The sequence below is a fragment of the Eptatretus burgeri genome, chromosome 11, assembly GCF_056783735.1.
Source record: "Eptatretus burgeri isolate ZD-2024b chromosome 11, Ebu_testis_v1, whole genome shotgun sequence".
NCBI classification, from domain to species: domain Eukaryota; kingdom Metazoa; phylum Chordata; class Myxini; order Myxiniformes; family Myxinidae; genus Eptatretus; species Eptatretus burgeri.
This window is the reverse complement of record NC_140971.1, coordinates 55,069,449-55,091,546: the sequence shown is the minus strand read 5'-3', so window position 1 is coordinate 55,091,546 and position 22,098 is coordinate 55,069,449. Positions and strand designations below refer to the sequence as shown.

Below are 22,098 nucleotides of genomic sequence, written 5' to 3'. Positions count from 1 at the left end.
TACACCACGTGATTCAGGAGGGTGATGGCAAGTGCTGATTATATTTTGGTCAAAATCGGTCAAAGGTCAAGGTCACAGTGAGGTCAAACATTCGATTTTTGATGGTTTGGTACAGAATCATCGTAGAAACTTCTGCTTTGCGTCGCTACCTTTTCTAGAGACAGCTTTCATTAGACAAGGTCAGAGGTCAAGGTCACAGTGAGGTCAAACATTCGATTTTTGATGGTTTGGTACAGAATCATCGTAGAAACTTCTGCTTTGCGTCGCTACCTTCTCCAGAGACAGCTTTTATTAGACAAGGTCAGAGATCAAGTTGACGATTTTGTAAGTACCAGTCTATGACTGCTTGTTTGTTTGTTTGTGTGCAGGATAGCTCAAATAGTTGTGGACGGATTCGGATGAAATTTTGTGGACATGTTGGGTGTGTAACAAGGACGGACCTGATTACATTTTGGTGAAGATCCAGATCAGGTCAGGTCAGGTATGGGAGCATGTGCCAGAACAGCGCGTCGCTGCGTCCACTTTCCGCCGGTACTCCAGGGGCCTCCGTCTGGCCATTCCCCAGGCAGATGCCAGGCCCATCCCCATCTCCTTGAGATGATGGTCAACCTGCTGCAACCATGAGGCACGTGGTCGGCCCACTGGCCTCCTCCACTCATGAGACTCCCTCGCTGAGAGAATCTGGTGAGCAGGATCAGCGTCAGGAAAACGAGCCACATGTCCATACAGTCGCAGCTGACGCTCACGGACTATGCAGGTAACAAATCTCATCCGAGTCTCTCTCAGCAACCGCTCGTTGGACACAAAATCCGACCAGCGATAGCCAAGGATTCTCCGAAGAGACCTGGTACCAAAGGAATTAAGTCTCCGTCTCAGATCCTTGGTCAAAGTCCAAGTCTCGCACCCATAGAGCAAGACTGGAAGTACCAAGGACCTGAAGACTCGGACTTTCGTCCTCCCGCACAGGTACCGGCAGCGCCACACCCCATGATCCAGTGAATCCATGACTCCCCAGGCCCGACCCAGACGTCTATTGACCTCCGGCTCACAACCTGCGGAGACATGAATATCACTGCCAAGGTAAGTGAATCGATCCACGACCTCAACATCCTCACCACAAACAGACACAGACAGGACAGCAGCATCCAAGATGTCACCGAAAGCCTGGATCTTAGTTTTGACCCAAGAAACCTGTAATCCCAACGGCTCCGACTCCTCATTCAGCACCTCGAGGGCCCCCAAGAGGATGTCTAAAGTCTCCGCAAAGATGACTGCATCATCTGCAAAATCAAGGTCCGAGATCTTGACATTGCCAAACGATGCACCGCAATTTGATCTCTCCGACATCCTCCCAAAAATCCAGTCCATACAAGTGCTGAAAAGCGTGGGGGCAAGTACACATCCCTGACGAACTCCAGTAACAACTGGAAATAAGTCAGAGATTGTACCACCACACTTCACAGCACTCTCAGTACCAGAGTAGAGTTCAGACATCAGATCGATCAGTTTCGGTGGCACCCCACGAAGACCAAGAATCCTCCAGAGGACATCCCGATTCACTGAATCGAACGCTTTACAGAGATCAACATAGGCTGCAAGCAGCCCCTGCCGAAACTCTCGTCTACGTTCGGTGAGGACACGAAGTGCAAGGATACGGTCAATCGTTGACCTCTTTGGTGTAAAGCCTGACTGCTCTGGACGCTGGTGCTCAAGCAGATGGTGGCGAACCCTATCAAGAATTATCCGAGCAAAGACCTTGCCCGGCACTGAGAGCAGCGTCACCCCTCGGTAGTTGTTGCAGTCTTGGCGATCACCCTTCCCTTTCCAGAGAGGGACAACAAGGCCCCTCTTCCAATCAGTTGGGATGATGCCTGTGTTCCAGGCAGAGCACAAAACTGCATGCAACGACACGAGTGCAGCATTTCCACCAGCCTTGAGAAGTTCAGCATGGATGCCACAGACCCCTGGAGCTTTGCTCCGTTTCAACTGGTTCACCGCAGCCCGTGTTTCCACAAGCGATGGTGGACCACAGTTGATTCGAGGGTCAGCAACAGGGATTGTAACACCCTTGACGTCCAACTCGACAGCTGGGGGATCAGCCTGGTACAACCGCTCAAAGTAACCGGCCCAGCGGGCCTTCACTTCAGACTCCTCTGTCAAGAGCCTACCACTCTCTGCTCGAACTGCAGTGCTCCGAGGGATGGGCTTGGATGAACGTAATGCGCGAATTCCCCTGTAAGCGGGACGAGAATCACCTGTCCACAGGTGATGCTCTACCTCCTCACAGATTCCTCGCACATAGGCCTCCTTGTCCACCCTCAGTGCACGTACAGTTTTACGCCTCAGCTCCCTGAACAGCTCAGCTCTGCCATTCAGCCTGGCCCTGCGACTCTGGTCAATGGTATCCAGTGTCCCTTGAGAGACAAAATTCTTCTTTGCCCTGCGGTGAACTCCAAGGCATCCACTGGCAACATCAAGGACGGTGGTCTTGAAGGTGCTCCACAACTCTTCAGGACCGTCCAAAGCACCCAGACGCCCAAGTGTCCACTCAGCCTGTTCGCAAACTCCTCAGCTACTCTCTCATCCCTGAGCTTGGCAACATCCAGCCTAGGCTGGGATGGTACCATTCTCCAGGATTTAAGGTGCAGCTTTAGAGTTGCTACAACAAGCCTGTGGTCAGTATTGAGGAACTGAGCACTCCGGTAGACCCTGCAGTTCTGGATCATCCTCCAACGACCGTCAATGAGGACATGGTCAATCTCCTTTGCCACACCGCCAGCGTTGGAATACCAAGTCCAGCGATGAGCTTGCGGGCGCTGAAACCATGAACCAGCCACCCTAAGTCCATGACTTCTTGCAAAGTCAAGGAACTTAGTGCTATTCTGGTTCATAGTTCCTGACCCATGGGGACCAACACACACCTCATAACCATCCCTATCAGTTCCAGTCGATGCATTGAAATCCCCCAAGACTAGAAGTGTATCTCGTCTGGGGCACTGATCAACCACAGACTGGAGCGTGGCGTAGAATGCATCCTTCACGGTGAGATCACTCGCCTCAGTCGGAGCATAAATAGAGACCAGGGAAATGACACCTAAGGAGTGGCGAATCCTTAATCTCATAATACGCTCGTTGACCGGTGTTACCTCAATTATCATTGGGGTCAGCTTATTGGACACAGCTACAGCAACTCCTTGGGTATGGTAACCATCAGAGCGACCAGACCAATAGTAGGTGTAACCACCCACCATTATCTCGCCGCAATCCGGTCTCCGAACCTCAGAGAGAGCAGCAATCCCGATGTCCAAACGCTTGAGCTCAGATGATAACAGAGACAGGTGATCATCCTCTCTTAGGGATAGGACATTCCAGGCACCCACCCGAAGGGACCGCCTCAGGTTAACCCAAGGAGACCGCCGTCTGGTGGACGACACCTCAGCACCACTCCGACACACTCTCCCGCAATCTGACCCAGGGATGTTACCCCGTGGTTTCCCTCCTATCAAAGATTGGGGGTCCCGAAGGCTTTGCCCCAATCCCGTCATCCGGTGAGCTGCCCTGCGAAGGGAAGCTGCACAGGAGGTACTCCCACGGAGTGGGTTTTCAGATTTTTTTGCGTTTTTGCGTTTTGCGGAATGAAGCGTTTTACGGTGGCCGGAGTGCAAATCCTGCCACCAACCTCCGAGTAAGAAGTGACCCAACTGCAGGAGGACGTCCGCAGACACAGTTGGGCACTAGATATGGATGGCCGTTGGCTCACAAGGAGCTCCTCCGCCCTTTGACAGGTTTTGTTTTTAATCCTGCTGGGTGTCCATATCCAAACACCCTCCTCACCAGAAAACCTGGTGGGGGAGACGGTTTAGTCGCCGACAACCCGACCATGGAACAGGTTAGTACAGGTTTACATGGTACCTGTAGCAGGTCACAGATCGAACCTGACCTGACTATGATCTGACGACTAGAATTGATATAAATATCCAGATCTGACGACTAGAATTTTTAAAGTGATTCTTCACCAATGAGAGATAGGGCTAAACTGATATTTAGCAGGATGTCTCAAAAAGTTGTGGACAGATTTGGATGAAACTTGGTGGACACGTTGAGCGTGTGGAAAGGACGAATTGATTCAATTTTGGTGAAGATCTGAATCCGCATCTGGATATGAGAATTATTTAATCTTTATAGTGATTCTTCACCAATGAGCAATAGGGCCAAAAACGATAAAGTACTGTATGGCATGACATTTCAAAAATGTATTGGGTCCGATATGGTCTCGTGGATCAGGCATTACGTGGAGGAGGTATGCGCTCTACAGAGCGCCCTTCCAGTTAAATTTGATTTACACCATTTATTTATATCCATTATTCTAGTTGAGTTGGTTGAAAATGAAACAAGAAAAGTCTTGACATTTTTCTCTTCACCAATCACATGCTGCAATATGTATCCACCCTGGAAGTGACAGAGTAGAAAACGCCACTCTTCTGCAACTAAGGCGACCCAGCAAAGGGATTTCCAAAAGGAAATATTACCAGTACAAATTCATACACAATCAGATAACTTTTCACTGAAGTTGTGAGAAAGTTAATTATTATTACCTCCGCCACCGAAGGTGAAGGAGGTTGTGTTTTCACCCCTTTCCGTCTGTTTGTCTGTTTGTGTACAGGATGCCTCAAAAAGTTGTTGACGGATTCAGATGAAACTTGGTGGACAGGTTGGGTGTGTGACAAGGAAGAATTGATTCAATCTGGTGAAGATCTGAGTGGGGATTCGGATCGGATAATTTTTTAACCGATTCTTCACCATTGAGCGATTGGGCTAAAATGATATACAACACGAAATCTCAAAACGTTGCGGACGAGTTGATTAGGTGACGAGAACAAGCCGATTCGATTTTGGTTCAGGTCCGGATCCAAATCCGCCCTATCGGTGGGATACAAAACATAAACTGTTCAGCCTGGCGGAGGTATAGTGCTCTACCGACTTCCGTTTCAGTTATTTTTGTTTTTCTGCTTAATTTTAATTGAATTAATGATTTGTCACAAACTTTGTTTATATCAAATTAGAATGTGAAACCTGGCAGGCAATGGATCCAAACTGGATGAGACAGGCCCCTTACCTCAGGTACCCTTTCCCTTTCTCCAAATGCCAACCCTGATCATACATGTTCCGTTTTATTGACTGTTTAAAGATATTGAACAATGTTTAAGATATTGAACAGTAAAATGGTGGGCAAGACTGAAAAACTGCAGCAAATGTATGGCAAGGTTAAAAATCAGGCAATATGAAATCATAGTATTTTGTAGAGCCACGTGAAAAAAGAAATTGAAAACATTTCCACCTTAAGAATCTTCTCATCAGGAGTTAGTTCAGGCTGTCCAACAAAGGTCTGCAAATAAGGCCAAAGGAATGTGTAGAAGTATTCTGGAAACGCATGCCCTCGTTGTTGTTGAAGGTACTTCTCGGCAGTCAGGCGATCACCAGGTTCTCGCTGCAGCATTTGCAGAACCTGACACCACAATCAAAGGTCAACTAACATGTACAATATCCGCTGCTAACAAAAAACGTTTTCTCAAGTCAGTTCAAATGCAAAGAGCACAAGATCATCGGCGATAGGGATTGGTATTTGAGGTCAGCCAGCAAAGTTGGCAAAATGTTACCATGGCAGCTTTGGAAGGCTGATGATAAAGGTCACAGGTGTTTGCAATGGAAAAAAGCAGACAAACACCAGAAAAGCATCATCACTGTCCACAGAAAAAAAAGATTCCGCAGATCATAATCGTGGAGCATGCCTTCCCACCTCCATTGTGACCGGTGAACTAGAGCATGTCCGCAACACTTACAGACACCTGGCTTTACAACCTTATGAGGAGGAAGAGGAGGAAGAGGATGACGAGGATGAAGAAAAAGAGGAAGAGGAAGAGGAAGAATAAGAATAAGAATGGATCTCGTTCACATGACCTACCATCCTATCAACCTTCGAGTCAAGAATGTTCCAGAAGAACTTTTAGCCTTTACAGAATCATCCTGAAACATACTCAACTTTTCCACAACAGCCTGTCAACTCTTTCATAAGGACAGCGATTTGCAGAATCCCTTGGTTAAAGGACATTTACCTTCTCATCTACCATGAAGAATATTAAGTGCTCCAAAGTTGCAGTAACATCTGCTCTTTCATCAAGACGGTTTTCAGGACTCAAAAGCAATATCAATGTCATGAAACAATTTGACTGCAACTTCGCAAATGTAATCTATGGAATCATCTGGACTCTCTGCAAGAAGATTGACATCAATGAAACCGGGCCAAGACTGGGAAATCACTTCTGTGGACACTGGCTCAATATACAAATCAACAGACTCGGTGTCGTGATGGATAGAGCCTCTGCTCTGAGTCTGGGTGGTCGGCAGTTCAAATCCCAGGAGAGTCATACTGAAAACTTTTAAAATGGTATGTGCTGCTTCCTTGTTTGGTGGTCAGCATTTAAAAGGATAGAGCACAAACGATCCCCATCTGTTGGCACTCATAGTAACGAGGAAATTCCTCCTCAGGAAATGCCCCACTGAGTGGTGCTATTGCAGTGACATCTCTGGGACTTAGAGTATCCCGCGAAGTGATGGCACCTCCCCCAATCTCAGTGGCTATTTGTCTTGTCAAACAGTCTTGGATCATTGATGTTAATGTGTGTGTGTGTGTGTGTGTGTGTGTGTGTGTGTGTGTGTGTGTGTGTGTGTGTGTGTGTGTGTGTGTGTGTGTGTGTGTGTGTGAGTGTGTGTGTGTCTGTGTGTGTCTGTGTGTGTGTGTGTGTCTGTGTGTGTGTGTGTGTCTGTGTGTGTCTGTGTGTGTCTGTGTGTGTGTCAGCTCCACTATGAGTCTCATCTCCTGTAAAAAAAATCAAAAGAAACAGCATCGATCTCTCCAAGGCAAATACTTCACTGCAATCTTCCTGGATACTTGTTCAGCTCCATAGCAGTCTCTGGTATATTTCTCCATTTCAGCAACACAGCCACAAGTGCAAAGAGCAAAGCCTGATTATATATATATTTTATATATATTGATTGTATATGATTATATATATATATATATATATATATATATATATAATCCTGATTATTATATATATATATATATATAATATATATATATAATATATATATAATCAAAGCCTGATTATATATATATATATATATATATATATATATATATATATATATATATATATATATATATATATATATATATACACATCATCGGCACTTTTGCTCCTCACAGGATCAACGAGCACCTTTCATTCACTTCTCAACCATGTATGTATATATATATATATATATATATATATATATATATATATATATATATATATATATATATATATATATGTATATATATATATATATATATATATATATATATATATATATATATATATATATATATATATATATATATATATATATATATATATATATATATATATTGTTACGGCTGTGGAAATTTGCACAACACCAGAAAGGTCCTGAGATCAGTTATGCCGGTAAGTTTATGTGCAGATAGTTCCCCACCGTTGTTTAGAGGGTTTATTCGTGTTCACCGGGCTGCGACGCTTCGAGATAGCCGTTTTTCTTTTCTCTAACATTATTTTGGACCAATCATTCCCCAACAACCAAATCGCCACCACCAACATCATTCCCAAACAACTACAACTCAAACACCACCACCTTCGCCTCTTTACCTCCACAACTCCACCCCGCAAACATCGCTTCACCGCCATTCTCAAACGACGCCCACAACAACCAAATCGCCACCACCAACGGATCAGGGACGAAATTTTGAGAGCGAGTTACTAAAAGAGGTGTGCAGGCTCCTGGAAATTCAGAAGACACGGACAACGCCCCTGAGACCACAGTCTGATGGCATGGTGGAGAGGTTCAACAGGACCCTGGTCCAACAATTGGCCCTCTTCAACGCCACTAACCAGGAGGACTGGGACGAACATCTCCCGTACCTCCTGATGGCTTATCGCGCGTCCCAGCACGGGGCTACCGCTTGTAGTCCGGCGCTGTTGATGTACGATGGGGATGTTGATGCAGCAGATGGGGATGGGCCAGGCATTTGCCTGTGGGATGGCCAGACGGATGCCCCCTGGAGTACCAGCGGAAAGTGGATGCAGCGATGCGCTGCTCTTGTGCATGCTCCCATACCTGACCTGACCTGGAACCACCTTCCACACCTCTCTTCAATCTCATTCTTCCCTCTGGGTCATCAATACAGCTGATCACCACCATCCCCCATCAAAAGCCATGATCTTTCCTGCACCTATTCCATCACCCCCACCCTCCCAAACTTTTGCTTCTTTATCTATCTTGTCCACCCCTTGCATTCTCCCACACCCCTCATCTTTACTTGCATCCCTTGTTTGCCCGTCTCCATCTCCCTTCTCCCTCCTACCTGCTATTGGTGTTTCCCCTTTTTCCTGCTGTTCCATTTCTTATGTTGTGTGCTGTTCTGGTCTGTGTTCCAGCTCTTCCACAAGCCAAAACCATGTATTAAAAAGAAAAGTCATTCAATAATTAATCAGTGTATAGAGTGAATGTATAACTAAATATTTCCTACCCTAAATGGTGTCTCATTAAGTTGGTAAGAAGCAGTGAGAGATGAGAAAGTCTGATGACACGTTTGACTGATTAGCGAGTCGAGCTGGATGCCTTTGATTGTAACATCTCCATCACTAATTCAAGTAGTTAATCAACCAAATTTGAAGCAAAAGCAAAAATCTATAAAAATGTTAACACTTACATTACTTCCACACCAAAAACATGCGTGGTTTGACATTGACAAAATTATACAACAATAGGTATTATTAAGAATCATCTTACCAGCTGTCTAATGTCATCATCATCAATCTTTTTCAGAGCCATGTCAAGATTCAAATCGCCCTTGCGGTATGCCAGCAGCTGGGACAAGTCAAATGGTGGGGTTCCTTCCATGAAGAGCTCGGCAATAACACAGCCTGGGATAATGCAAACAAGAAAATAATGTTACTGAAAAGTTTGACATTAGTAGAAAGAGGTAAATATCGATAACGTAAACATCAATAATGATTTCCTTCAATCATAATTGCATCATATAATGCCGTCCATCTTCTGTAACAACAAATTAACAACCACAGTTGAGACATTCTGGGTATCAATATCACTTCCGGTTCGGGGCTTCCTGCAAGTGCTGGTGGAAAACTGAGCTCTCTGTTTCCACCTCACCAAAGCTGAGTTTTCCAAACCGGATTCGCTGTTTTTATATTGTTGTGTCTTGTCGAGGTGTTGCTGTTATATCCCGTGCAATTTTCCATGTTAAATTGTTCATTGTTTGTGCTATTAGTTTTGTTTGTTTCGTACTGTTCAAGGTCTGACACGGTCTATCCTCGGATAGAAAGTGTGAAAATTATTTGTCTCCATTTTCCTCGTATTGCTTCTTCTTCCCGGGTACGTTTCCTGTTTGGAATGATTTTGAATTTTGTTTGACTGCTAGGCAAGGCAGACAGAGTAAAAACATTATCTCACTCCTCTCTGCGCATGTGTGGTCAGGACGAATTCAGAACCAAAATACGTTAAAATGGAAAACAACTCTTCGGATTCATGTTCAGAATACAATGTTCAATTCAAATGAGCTGTTCTTCGATCATAAACTGATCAGACGGACGGGCATGAACCAATTCCTCAAACCCGCTTTTCGCTTCACCTGCACGGGATAATGATCAGTGGAGGGAAGATTTGCCTTTCTATTGCAATTTCTGATTTCTCACTTTTGCACACATTACTGCAATGTACTCTTTTCATTGTTACTTCCTTCCTTTTTTTGGGCTCTGTTAAGAGGTCTCGGTTTTTGATTTTGCTGCCTTTGATTGTTTTACTTCATCATGATAATCCTAACTCCTTCATAAATTGGAACTACCCTCTCATAACTATTCTCGTTGAACAACTTTTCACACTCTCCTGTTTCTTTTTAGCATTATCAGTTATTATTACCTGTTCATTTCTCAAATTTTCTATAAATCTTTTGAAGCAGTGTTCACATTTTTACATTTCTTTCATTTATATAATTAATTTATTTTTCTTCAATTCCTCCATCTCAATTCACTAGGCTGATCATGTTCATTGCACTTCTTGTCATTGACTTGCTTCTTTCTCGCTGAACATGTTGCCACATTCTCCTTTGAACGGTTCCAGAATTCACTGCATCTCCTCAAAATTTCTTCAGATGAAATCATGACAGACTTTTTGGACTGTGTACTTGCAATCCAATTTTTGCCAATTTTAGTTTGCCTGTTCGAAGAACAGAGAGCTATAGCGATACCCCCGGCGTGAGCGTCAGCGTGAGCATGAAAATGTTAAAGTTTTTGGTGCAAGTTATTTCCTTTCTAATGTTTTTATCTACCACACTATTTTTTACTGATTACAATATACAAATACATATACTGCTTTAAAATTATTTGGATCAGACTTCACTGCAATGCTTTATGAAAAATATTATTAGACTAGTCTTTGAAAAACGAGAAATGTATAAACAGGTGAGCATTGGATGGCTTTGACACCAACTTTCTGGTTTGTTTTGCATTGCTGCAATCTAGTTGTGAAGCGATTGCTTCAAACGTGCCTCGACTTAGTGGCTCATAATTTCAGCTGCTCATTTTAAACTTGTGTTTTTCCCCAAAATTTGGAAAATGAGATTGTCTTTTGGAAAGAGATAAAGAGATGCATAATTTTGTTGATTTATTTGAACAGTCAGCAACAACACATCTGTTGGGCATCCTTACTATAATTCACAGACTGCTGTTTGTGTGTTTGTTTGTTTGTTTGTTTGGCTGTTGTACTACTCCTCCTTCAGTTTTGGGCCAATTACATCCAGACTTGCTACATTGGATCAGCATAACCCCAATTAGTGTATAGGGGTGTTTTTATCTTTGCTGGTGGTCTTGGGGATGGTTGGGGGGGGGTTGAGGGGGATGCAAATTCTCTACATAAATGTGCATTGTGTAGTTCCACCTCCAGGTGGGGGTATTACAAGTCTCCACCATTTACAGTACAGTATTCCTGTCCCCACATTTTCCAGTCCAATGAGGTATTTTGAATTATAAGCAGTAGGTATGTTTTTGCTTCATGCACGTAACCCGGGTTATTGTTTTTTGCCTATGCAGAGCTATCAGTTGCCTATACATGCCCAAATAAAGGCATGCATCAGAAGAACATGTTGAATGCTTGGAACAAGATCGCCCATCGGGCGAGTACTCTGCTAGTTCATAATAAACCACGGTCTCTTCTCCTTCCATATAATCAAGGCAATGAGATGGATAACTTTGGTTACTTGCATCACCTCTGCCATCCTCAGCACAAAATGAAGTGGAATAATCATGAGCTTAACTTTGTTTAATGGCAGCATTATGAAATTTTAGCTTTCAGTATAATACACCATGTGATATGTGATACACCAGCTTTCATTTTCATAAGCATGTCCATGGCTTATTAACATGTGGAATTTAACACATCTATTGAGAAAGAAAACTTCCAGGTTGAAGGTTTTCAAAGAGAACTTGCAGATGTCTCTTTTAAGATACCTTAAGAAACTTCATCAATGTAAAATATCCCCATGAGGAATGGCAAACATTAATTGCACCATCGACTGCAGCTCGATTATCAGAAGCCGACCAATACATATTCAGGTCTTGTGAGAGCATGCGCATTTGAAGTTTCAGAGCGCATTAAATTCCATTTTATGAGCTATCATGCCAGAAGAATGTGCCAATAAAAAGGTTTCAGGTGACAAGGTAAAATGAATGGATGAAAACAAAACCCTCAATTTGTACGACAAGATGCTTTCATAAGCAACCCCAAACTAAAATGAAGCAAAAAAACCCAAAAACAATTCTTTCCAGAAAAGAGGCAAATCATGGCTAAAGCTTCTGTGCCATTTTTAAAACCACAATACAATGTAGCATTATTAAACCAACTCTAGGAATCACAAACCAGTTGAAAAGATGTCCATGGCAGGTGTTAGCTCTCCCCGGTGACGTTGTCCTCCACTCTCCAAATCAACTAATGGTGTGCTGGCATCACGGGAACCCACATCGCCGGCCAATCCAAGACCTTCCCCAGCCATTGCTGCACCATCCACAAAACGTTCAGGTGCCAGGTAGCAAGTGCGCCGGCGAGATGTGTCAAAAAAGAAATTAAAGTCAGCTGGATTATCTTCAGGCAAGTATGCTGGCTTGAAGCCAGCGAAGTCTGTGAGCAGCAACCATCCCCAACTGGTCACCATCACGTTCTCGGTCTTTATGTCACCATGAACAACATGTGCACTACAAGCCTGACTCAGACCTGAAAGCAGCTGGAAAGCCAACCACCTGAAATTGGATGGGTGGGGGAGGGGAAGGGAAACTGTTTAGTACTTCTCATTTATTATTAAAAGAAGTAAGTGTGTGTGTGTGTGTGTGTGTGTGTGTGTGTGTGTGTGTGTGTGTCACACTTTATTCTAATGGGTTCCTGCTGATGTAGAATAATGAAAAATGGTCCTGTTGGAAAGCTAATAACCACTCTTTTTGTCGCCCCCTCCCAAAATAAACTTCGAAAATGTACCTTGCACAGAACAAGACATCAAACTTAAAACGAATGGTTCTCTCTTATTATAGACCATATCTGCTTGACAATTGTTAGGCATGCAGCTCAGCCCATTTGCTTTTCAGAAAACTTGTGAATAAAAGCCTCTCATTCATTGCTATCCACACACATACACATACACACATGTATAAATATTCATTCAAGAAAAAGTAACGGACAAACAACACTAGAAGAAGAAAGAAAAGAAAAAAAAAAAAAACAGGCCCTACAAATAGAAGCCAAATTCCACCACGGAAACAGACTTGAGACACACAAGCTGATAGGCCTCCTTGTCCACCCTCAGCGCCTGGCCCTGTGACTATCTTTCTGGGAACATTACCAAATATCAAGATCTAAAGCAACTGAGCAAGGAAGTAGGACAAATGCAACAATTCAGGAAAGGAAACAGAAACCCAAAACTAAAACAGATAATCCAAAAAAGGAAAGACAAAAACAAAATCGAAGACAAAGACCAAGTGTGTTTTGGTGCTGAAAACAAACTCAAAATGGAGATGAAAGCAGGGAAGATAAAAAAGTATGAGGAAGCAAACAACAGTCTGAGAAAATAAAAGCATAAGTTTGAGAGTAACCTGAAGAGATTCTACTGTGAATTAGGGGAAGAAAGAAAGAAAGAACCCCCCCCCCCCCCCAGAATCTGTCAATTCCCCCGAAAAATGAAAAGCTGGAAAAATCCTGGAAAGTAATTTTTGAAGATTGGAAAGAACATTACAAAGAAGCGGAATGGATCCTAAATGTTGTAAGGAAGAAACAATATCTCGAGGAAATGCCCCAGGTGATTATTTGATGAAGAAAAAACAAACGAGAAAACAACTTCAAAAAAAATGCAAAACTTCAAAAGCCCAGACCCAGATGGAATTCGAAATTTCTGGTTAAAACAACATGATGACCTCCACAAATCACTATGCCAGCACATTCAATGAACTGATTCAAGAGGAAAAGGCAGTGGATTAGAGGCTTGTAGAAGGAAACACATCTCATCCCAAAATCTGAAGAATCCCAACTTCCTCACGAATTCTGGCCAATAACATGCCCACCAACAACATACAAACTCCTGACAGGAATTATCACAGAAATGAGATTTAGAGGCAGAACAAAAGGGATGTAAGAGAGGTTGTTGTTGAACAATTCACCACCTACTCCTGGACAAGGCCGTACTTGAAAATTGCAAAATGTGAAGAACCAAATTTTCCACCGCCTGGATAGACTATAAGAAAGCTTTTAACAGTGTCCCACATTTGTGGACGAAATGCATGCAAATATGTATACACAATCAATCCCCAAATAATCAAATTGACTGAGAAAGCAATGGAGTTCTGGTATACCACATTGATATTACAGCACTCAGAAGGAAATATTGAAATAGCAAATGTTAAGATATGGAGGGGGATCTTTCAGGGAGACAGTCTCTCCCCTCCCCCCCCCACCCCCTCTTGTTTGGTCGGGCTCTGGACCCACTGAGTAACCTCGTCAACAAACAAGGACACAGATACACCCTAACAAGCAACAGAAGAACATCAAAATAAATAAGCAAGGTGACACACCTACTACACATAGATGATTGAAAGCTTTTCGCACCAAATCAGGAAAAATTGACAGAACAACTAAAACTAGTAAAACGGTTCTTTGAGGACATTCAAATGGAATTTGGACTAGATAAGTGCACCAAGTGCACATTTATTCAAAGCAAACCAACAAAACAAAAAAAAAGACGATAAAAATCACCTTAAAACAACACAGTAGTTAGAAAACGAAGCATCATACAAATACCTCGGAGTATTAGAGAGCCACCAAATATGTCACAAACAAATGTGTAAAACAATTGCCAAAGAAAACCTACGTCGAACGAATTTGAAAACGTACCTCTCCCCAAGAAGCAAAATCAAAGCCATAAACCAACTCGCAGTACCAGTGTTCCAATACAGCTGTGGAATAATAAAGTGACCCCAATCAAAAATTAATAAGTTAGACATCAAAACAAGAAAACTTCTGACAATATACAGTGTTATACAAAAACCAGTGCATACCGAGAATGCACCCGACAAGAGGAGAGGGAGGGAGCAGCCTTATGGAATGCAACCAGGTCCACAGAACAACGAGCGTTGGACTAGCCGAGTACGTGAAACGCTCAACAGACTATCGGATTCAATTTGTTAACAAACATGAACACAACAATCCTGAAAAAGTATCCCAAAATTACCTTGCAAATAATTTCCCAAAACAGATGTGAACAGAAGATACCACACAGGAAAATGAAACAGCAACAAATACAGCCCCAACAATTGCAAAAAAAAGGACAAAATAAATATATAAAATAAATATACAAAAACAACTGGGAGAATGACAAAAGAGCAGGAAAATACAAAAAAAATAGAACTACTTTGTCGATGACACACCATGGCATATTCCCGCGCGCACTGCTTTGTCCCATTAACGCGAGGTGAAATTTTATCTTGCAAAATGGATTGACTATTCTTTTCTATTTGATGTGCTTTATGACCAAAGACTTACTATGTTTACTAAATCAGAAGTCATTGCAAGCATGTCAACATTTCATGAAACATTAATTTAACACTGTCCAGCAATATAGAACTGTGCATCAATTTAATCATAGGAATGAATGGAATACTAATTATAATTATTCATAATCAATTAGATAAATGCAGTAAAACCTGTGACTGTTTGTCACTAATGGGGGCCACATAAGTAAGTTCTTTATAAAATAATTTACCATGTACAATGGTAAATTTTTATTACAAGACAATTTTTATTTTAAATCGACCCCCATGACCCCAACCCCTCTGGGCCGGCCCCTAGGGGTCATATCAAAAATCCGAAAGTGTTGTGCACTTCCCCATACATATATCTACTATATCCCAAAGTTTCAAGTTCCTATTTCAAACGGTGTAGGAGTTACAGGGTAAGACAGACGGACGTATGGACGTACGGTCGTATGGCGGAGACAATCACAATATTCCCGCTTTTCTTCGAAAGCGCGGGAATAATAATGAGATATTGTGCTATATATCATATTTGGCCATATCTCTCAATGGTGAAGAACCGCATAAAAATTCTCAGATACGGATCCGGATTCGGATCTTCAGCAAAATTAAGCATTGCTGTCCTTGGCCGATCAACTACATACACAAAAAAATTCATAACGATTGATTGTCTGTCTGTCTGCCTGTTTATCACACAATTTTTGGCCACAGTTTTCAGACAGACAGACCAACATCCTTAGCAAAAAAAAAATTCACCAAGTAATAACAGCAGGAAGATATGACCCGGTATCAACCCATCTTTCACTTTAAGCAAATATGAACTAAATATTGGACAAGATGGCATCACTTCTGTCGATAGTGTTAAGCAACCTATTCAAAATCTCTCAAATTGAGTAATACAATGCAAAGCTAAATTTACTAGTCTATAGAATGGCATTGTCTCGTCACCTTAGTGTTAATTCACACTGCCATAGAGAGTAGGATGTCAACTTTATATCTCTCAATTAGTCAGGCAGGCTTAATAGAGATCCGAGTACTGTGTCTCAGAGCTGGTACAGGCATTTGTTACTGCACCTGACATTGCGCTGGCACCGCTGGGTAGCTGGTCCTGCATGCTCTCCTTGCGGTGGTCGCTGTTCAGGCTCCTCTCTGGCAAACAACTTCTCATCGATCTTAGGCCACCTATCCTGTGCTGTGAAACTCTCCCTGGTAGCCAAGAGATGTCGTCTGTTTCTTTGAAAGATTTGTCCATCATCAACCTCCACCTCATATAATCTGTGACCTACCATCTGCACGACTCAGCCTCGCTCACCCCAATGACCATTGTTCCACAAACGGATGGTTTGCATTGCTGTTCGGAGCTTCTGCCCCATGTGGAGTTATCTGGTGACCATCCGTTTTCTCATGGGCATCTCTGGAGGCTAACGTAGCCAGGTATGGATCTTATCCTCACTCCCCAGCCTTCTTAAGAAGTCTCTTTACAGTCTTGACATCACTCTCAGTCATACCATTTGACTGGGGATAGATATTAAGTGCGTGACAAGATGCGTTCAAACTTCCAATCCAATGAGAACTTCTTGAATTATGCACTGGCAAATTGTGGTCCTCCATCACTCATGACTTTCCCTGGGATTCCTTGACATTGAAAGACGTTTTAAGATGGGTGACAACCTCACTACTAGTCTCTGATGTTAGCAAGGCTACTTCTGGATAGCTGGAGAAAGAGTCCATCACCCGCAGATATAACTTACTGGCATAGTGGAATATGTCACATCCGACCTTGTCTTCTGCTTTATTCGGTCTTTCATGTGGCTGTTCGCTGTTGGGGTTTTGTACATTGAACACTGCGGTGTTTCAAACACATCACAGCGGCTCACATAGTCATCAATGTGGCCATTCATACCCGGCCAATATATGGCGTCCCATGCTCGTCGTTTGCACTTTTCCTTGCCCAGGTGGCCCTTGTGGATCCTGCTGAGCATACTACTATGCATGCTGAAAGAAATGACTATTTGCTGGCCTTTTAGAAGGACTCTATCTACCTCACTCAGTTTGTCTTGAAATGTGGAACAAGGCTTCAGGCACTGTATACCTAAGTCCTTGATATAGCTGATCACCTGTTGCAAGATGGTATCCTCCACAGTCACTGCTGCTAGCTCAGCCCACTGAGCCCCAGAGACTGGAAGGTTTGCTCGGATCATGCAGTCGTGGACTTCTACATCTGTTTCAATCTTCCTGCCCACTGCTCCTGTCAGGCAGGTACAACACAGTGTACCTGCAATCACCAGGTGTTTTTACAATGTATATTGCCACTGCAGTTCATACTTTTGCAGATGTAGAAGTCTTTGTATGTGAGGCAGTGCTCCCTCCAGCAAGTAGTTTGCCTGTGATTGTAATGAGCAGCTTATGATCAGTTTCTGCAATGACTTTCTGGCGGTAAATGTACATATGGAAACGTTCGCAACCATAAACTATGCCCAGCATTTCATTCTCAATCTGTGCGTAATTAGTCTCTGCTGCAGTCATTGATGTTGAAGCATAGGCAAAGGGGAGCCAATATGTACATGTCTGTCTCTCTGTGTGTCTGTCTCTCTGTGTATCTGTCTCTCATTCTTCCTGGCATTCATTGACACCTTGGTCAGCCTTTATGGATCACAGTATTGCAGTACAGACTCCTTGGTCAATACATCACAATTTAATATCCTGCCACTCTTTAGCATGCTCGTGGTTCCACCACCAATGTGCATCTTGTTCCAACAATGCTCTGAGAGCAGGTGTTTACATAATCATTTCAATGAAGTTGGACATGCTTTTAGTAGTTGTTCCATTCAAATTAGAGACTCAGTAAATGTAAATAATTTTGATAATAAAGGAGAGTGTAATGTTGAGCAAGGGCGCAGAGAGAATTTTTGGATCGGGACACTCTGTGATCTATCGTTTGCGCCTTAATGACAGAGTACAAAGTTCTGGGTCAGTTTCTCAAGGTAATGTTTTCGGTAATGAGTATTTTGTTAATCCAATCAGAAGGAGACCCCAAGGGCATGGGCATCGTAGTCGGTGTCGTACGGTTCCAAAAATGGAAATTTCAGAGATAATTGATAAACAACGATTTTTATGATGGAAAGGTTTTTCATAATTTATATGTTCTTCTCAGGTCATGTTCCAAACAAGTCTAAGCCAATATTCTCCAGGGTTTAGCAGGTTCATATGACGTGTGCTCGTTTTTGATTGAAGCTTTTTGTAGCAGGATTCTGGAAAGAAGTCTACTCCCAAACTTGATAGGATCCGTGAGTTCTTCGTTCGTGATTTTTTTCCAGCAAGCAGGTAGATCGGCTTTGGCTTCATTCTATTTTTAGGGAGACCAGTTTAGAGAGTTTATTACCAGATAAAGTTAGGGAACGAACCCCATTGAAGGTTTATTTCACTTTCTCTAAGACCATAGGACAATCCTTATTCAACTATGGTAAATTTCTTAAAACTCTTCGTATTGGTATAGTAAAGGACATTTTGGAAACTGACTGTGTATGTTCATATATATATATATATATATATATATATATATATATATATATATATATATATATATATATATATATATATATATATATAATCGTCCTTGTGGACATGTTTCTGGGGATTTGAATACAATTAATGATTGTGAAATTAGGGATCTGATGAAAATGGGAGTGAAATATAGGGAATCAGTAACTCAACTTTGGAGTTGCATTAGGTCTTCAATTGTGGATTGTCTCAAATTTTGTTAACAAAATGTGCACAAAGTTTAAGTTATCTGTAAACAGCTTTAATACATGGTTTAACAAAGTTGTGGAAGTCCTGGATAATAGGATTAAGTTTTTTTTAGTTGGTGGGGCTTGCTTTCACTGGGTCGGTCGAACCCAGTGTTGAACAAGCAGAGTGTCCGTAAAGACATTCGGAAGCTCAATGATAGCAACATAATAGTTCCAGTGGATAAGGCTGCTGCTAATTTTGCTGTGGTTTGGAAAAAGTTTTATGTCGAGGTTTTATGAAGAGAGTTAGGCAATGATATGGTTACTTTCACGAGTACAGGAAACAGCACATATGTTCCTTGTCATAAGTCACTGCAAGATATTATTTCTGAGCATCAGGAAGTTTTAGTTAATAATTTCAGTGTTACATGTAAAGAGGTAAATCTTTGTAGTCCTCGACTTTTCTGGATACGTAAGCTTCATAAGAACCCCTAAAAATATAGGTTTATAGCGGGTGCCAGGCAGTGTTCTACCAAACAGTTATCGGTTATAGTTAACTCAGGCTTACAGGTTGATAGCGAACAGTTCAGGAAATATTGTTCAACAATTGATAAGAATTCTGGTATTAACACTTTCTGGAGGATGAATTCTTCTTTTGAGTTCTTAGATAGAATTAGATGCCTCCATATCAGGTCAGTGGAAGTTTTTGATTTTTCAACTTTATATACAAATTTGGATTTAGTACTAGTAAGGGATTCGCTCTTCAAAGTAATTGATAAGGCTTCTAACTCTTTTAATAAGTTTTTATGAATAAGGTTTGATAGAGCATTTTTTTTCTAAAAAGAAATACTCACGTTTTCATTGTTTTGATAAGCCGAAGTCAAACGATGCAGTTAATTTTATTTTATTTAATACTTTTGTGTCTTTTTGCGGGATGTTTCAACAGGTTAAGGGGTGGGAATTGCAGCCCCTGACTAGCGGACATTTTTCATATTTTCTGTGAATTTTCATTCATGGAGAAAAAAATTAGGATTAGCTAAAATATTATCTCATACACGTCGTCAAATAGATGATATTTGTGTGGTTAACTATAATTATTTTTTTGATCGGCAGCTTCACAAGATTTATCTGGATAACCTGATTGTAAACAGGAGTGGGAATGATTGTACAGTTGCTGCATATCTGGATGTGTTTAGAGTTGAACAGAATGGTTTTAGTACAAGTGTATATCTGGGTATATCATAAAGTTGAGGATTTCAGTTGACATGTAGTCTTGTACACCTTTCCAGGTAGCAATGTACCAATTAAAATGGATTACAATGTCTTTCAATCTCAGATGCTTAGATTTGCAAGAATTTGTTCAGTAAAGGATGATTTTGTGGAACATGCTGAGAAGGTTTTTTCCCCCATCATGTTAAACAGAGGATATTTGGCTGATTGTTCAGGTCTTGTGACAATGTCTTTAGACTCCATCATTACCTTTTATTTAAGTTTGGTTGATTTTCATGTAAACAAGTTCCTATTGCATTTGATATAATAATAATGAATTAATTGTTTTAGATTATATTAGTGAGGTAAATTAATTATTTAATATATATGCTATTAAATAAAACAGCCTTCTTACAGCCATTTTCCCCTGCTGAGCAGGGGTTAGCTTTTTGCAGGCTCCATGCATTCATGGTTCCCTACTTGAGGCAATGTTTTATGGTCGGATGCCCTTCCTGACGCCAATCCTGGTCGCCTCTTACAACACACAGGGATATAGTACACCTATTCTAACCAGGGCATACACTGGGACCAGTATATTGGTACTCATTTCGTCGACCCCGGAAGGATGACAGGTTGAGTCAACTCCCTGGTGTTAATTCAGTGGAAAACGGGGCTCAAACTCAGGACCCTAGGATCCCAAACCAGCCACCATAACCACTAAGCCAACAACAGGCTTAAATATGGTATTAAATAATGGAGGAATTTAGATAAAAATACAATAAATAAATATATTTTTAATAAAATACATTATAAATAAGCATTAATATAGTTTATTGGTGGTTGCTAAGATAAACAGTGCATGTTAAAATCGGTTGATAATGACAGTTTGAATATTTGAATGACAGCTTGAGTCCATGGTTTGATGGAGGTGCTGTGTCATGGACATGTCTACAAGGTAAAGTGTTTATTGCTTAATATATTATCATATAAAGTGATGTATGATTAAAGTTATTCATATGCAGTAATATTTTAAATAAAAGTAAAATAAAATAAGTTTGAACAAGGATATGGCATTGCTGTGTTGCCTGACTGTCTGTACACAATTTTGTGGGTGTGGGTCCATGGATGATGAGTAATCTACGGATGTGGACCTGTGACCGGGGTCGTGGATCCACTGTTTGGAGAGGTTCTGGGCTGAAAGGATTGAAACCTCGATGAAAAACAGTGCCCAACTGATGATCCTGGCTGTTGGGAAATCAGTAAATTGCATACAAGTTCAGGTTATAACTTCAAATAAATTCCGGTGTGTACCCCGGTCAGAATAGGTACACCGTATCCCTGCGTGTCGTAAAAGGCGACTAAAAGGGTTGGCGTCAGGAAGGGCATCCGGCCATAAAAACATCGCCTCAAAAGGAAACCATGATGAGTACAACTGATGGGCAGGGTACAGCTTGAAGTACCCCGTGGGGGTCCTCACCCCCTCTCGTTAAAACTCAAGGTGGGGAACCCGATCGAAGCAAGGGAGGAAATTTTTCCATTTATGATGACCAATCGTCTGATGCCCCACGTGGAGATCGGTTTCTGAGGTTTGGTACATGGAATGTAGGGACAATGACAGGGAGATCTGGAGAAGTGGTTGAAACATTGGTCAGAAGAAGAGTGGACATATGTTGTGTGCAGGAGACACGGTGGAAGGGAAGTGGTGTGAGAATGGTGAAGGGAAGGCAGGGGCAAAAGTACAAGTTTATGTAGCAAGGGTGCCCGGAAGGCATGCATGGTGTTGGTGTCATGTTTTCTGAGGAGTTTGTAGACAGTGTAGTGAGTGTGACTAGAGTGAGTGAAAGGTTGATGATGGTGAGAATCGTGATCGGAAATCTCTTGGTGAACGTCATCTCGGGATATGCCCCGCAGGTCGGTTGAAGCGATGAAGAGAAGAACATGTTCTGGTGTGCGATGGAGAAGTTGATGGAAAATGTGAAAGATGAGGAAGTTGTTGTGGT

The 22,098-nt window shown here is 41.9% G+C and overlaps 1 protein-coding gene across 7 annotated transcripts in view; it reads right to left on the bottom strand.

The window, feature by feature from the left end:
• The window catches only part of PIK3R4 (phosphoinositide-3-kinase regulatory subunit 4), a 120,027-nt gene that overhangs the window by 89,025 nt on the left and 8,904 nt on the right, over window positions 1–22,098 (bottom strand). For 6 of the 7 annotated variants that reach the window (XR_015049347.1, XM_085846477.1, XM_085846476.1 and 3 more), the window contains 3 exons: window positions 12,013–12,389; window positions 8,872–9,005; window positions 5,339–5,506 (listed from right to left, as the gene is read on the bottom strand). Coding sequence is in view for 6 of the 7 variants with exons in the window: in XM_085846477.1 (XP_085702603.1) it covers window positions 5,339–5,506; window positions 8,872–9,005; window positions 12,013–12,389 (679 nt within the window). In the remaining variant the exon portion in view is untranslated. Of the gene's footprint in view, window positions 1–5,338; window positions 5,507–8,871; window positions 9,006–12,012; window positions 12,390–14,523; window positions 14,568–22,098 lie in introns of those variants that run through there. The other variant, XM_085846480.1, reaches the window with a different exon arrangement.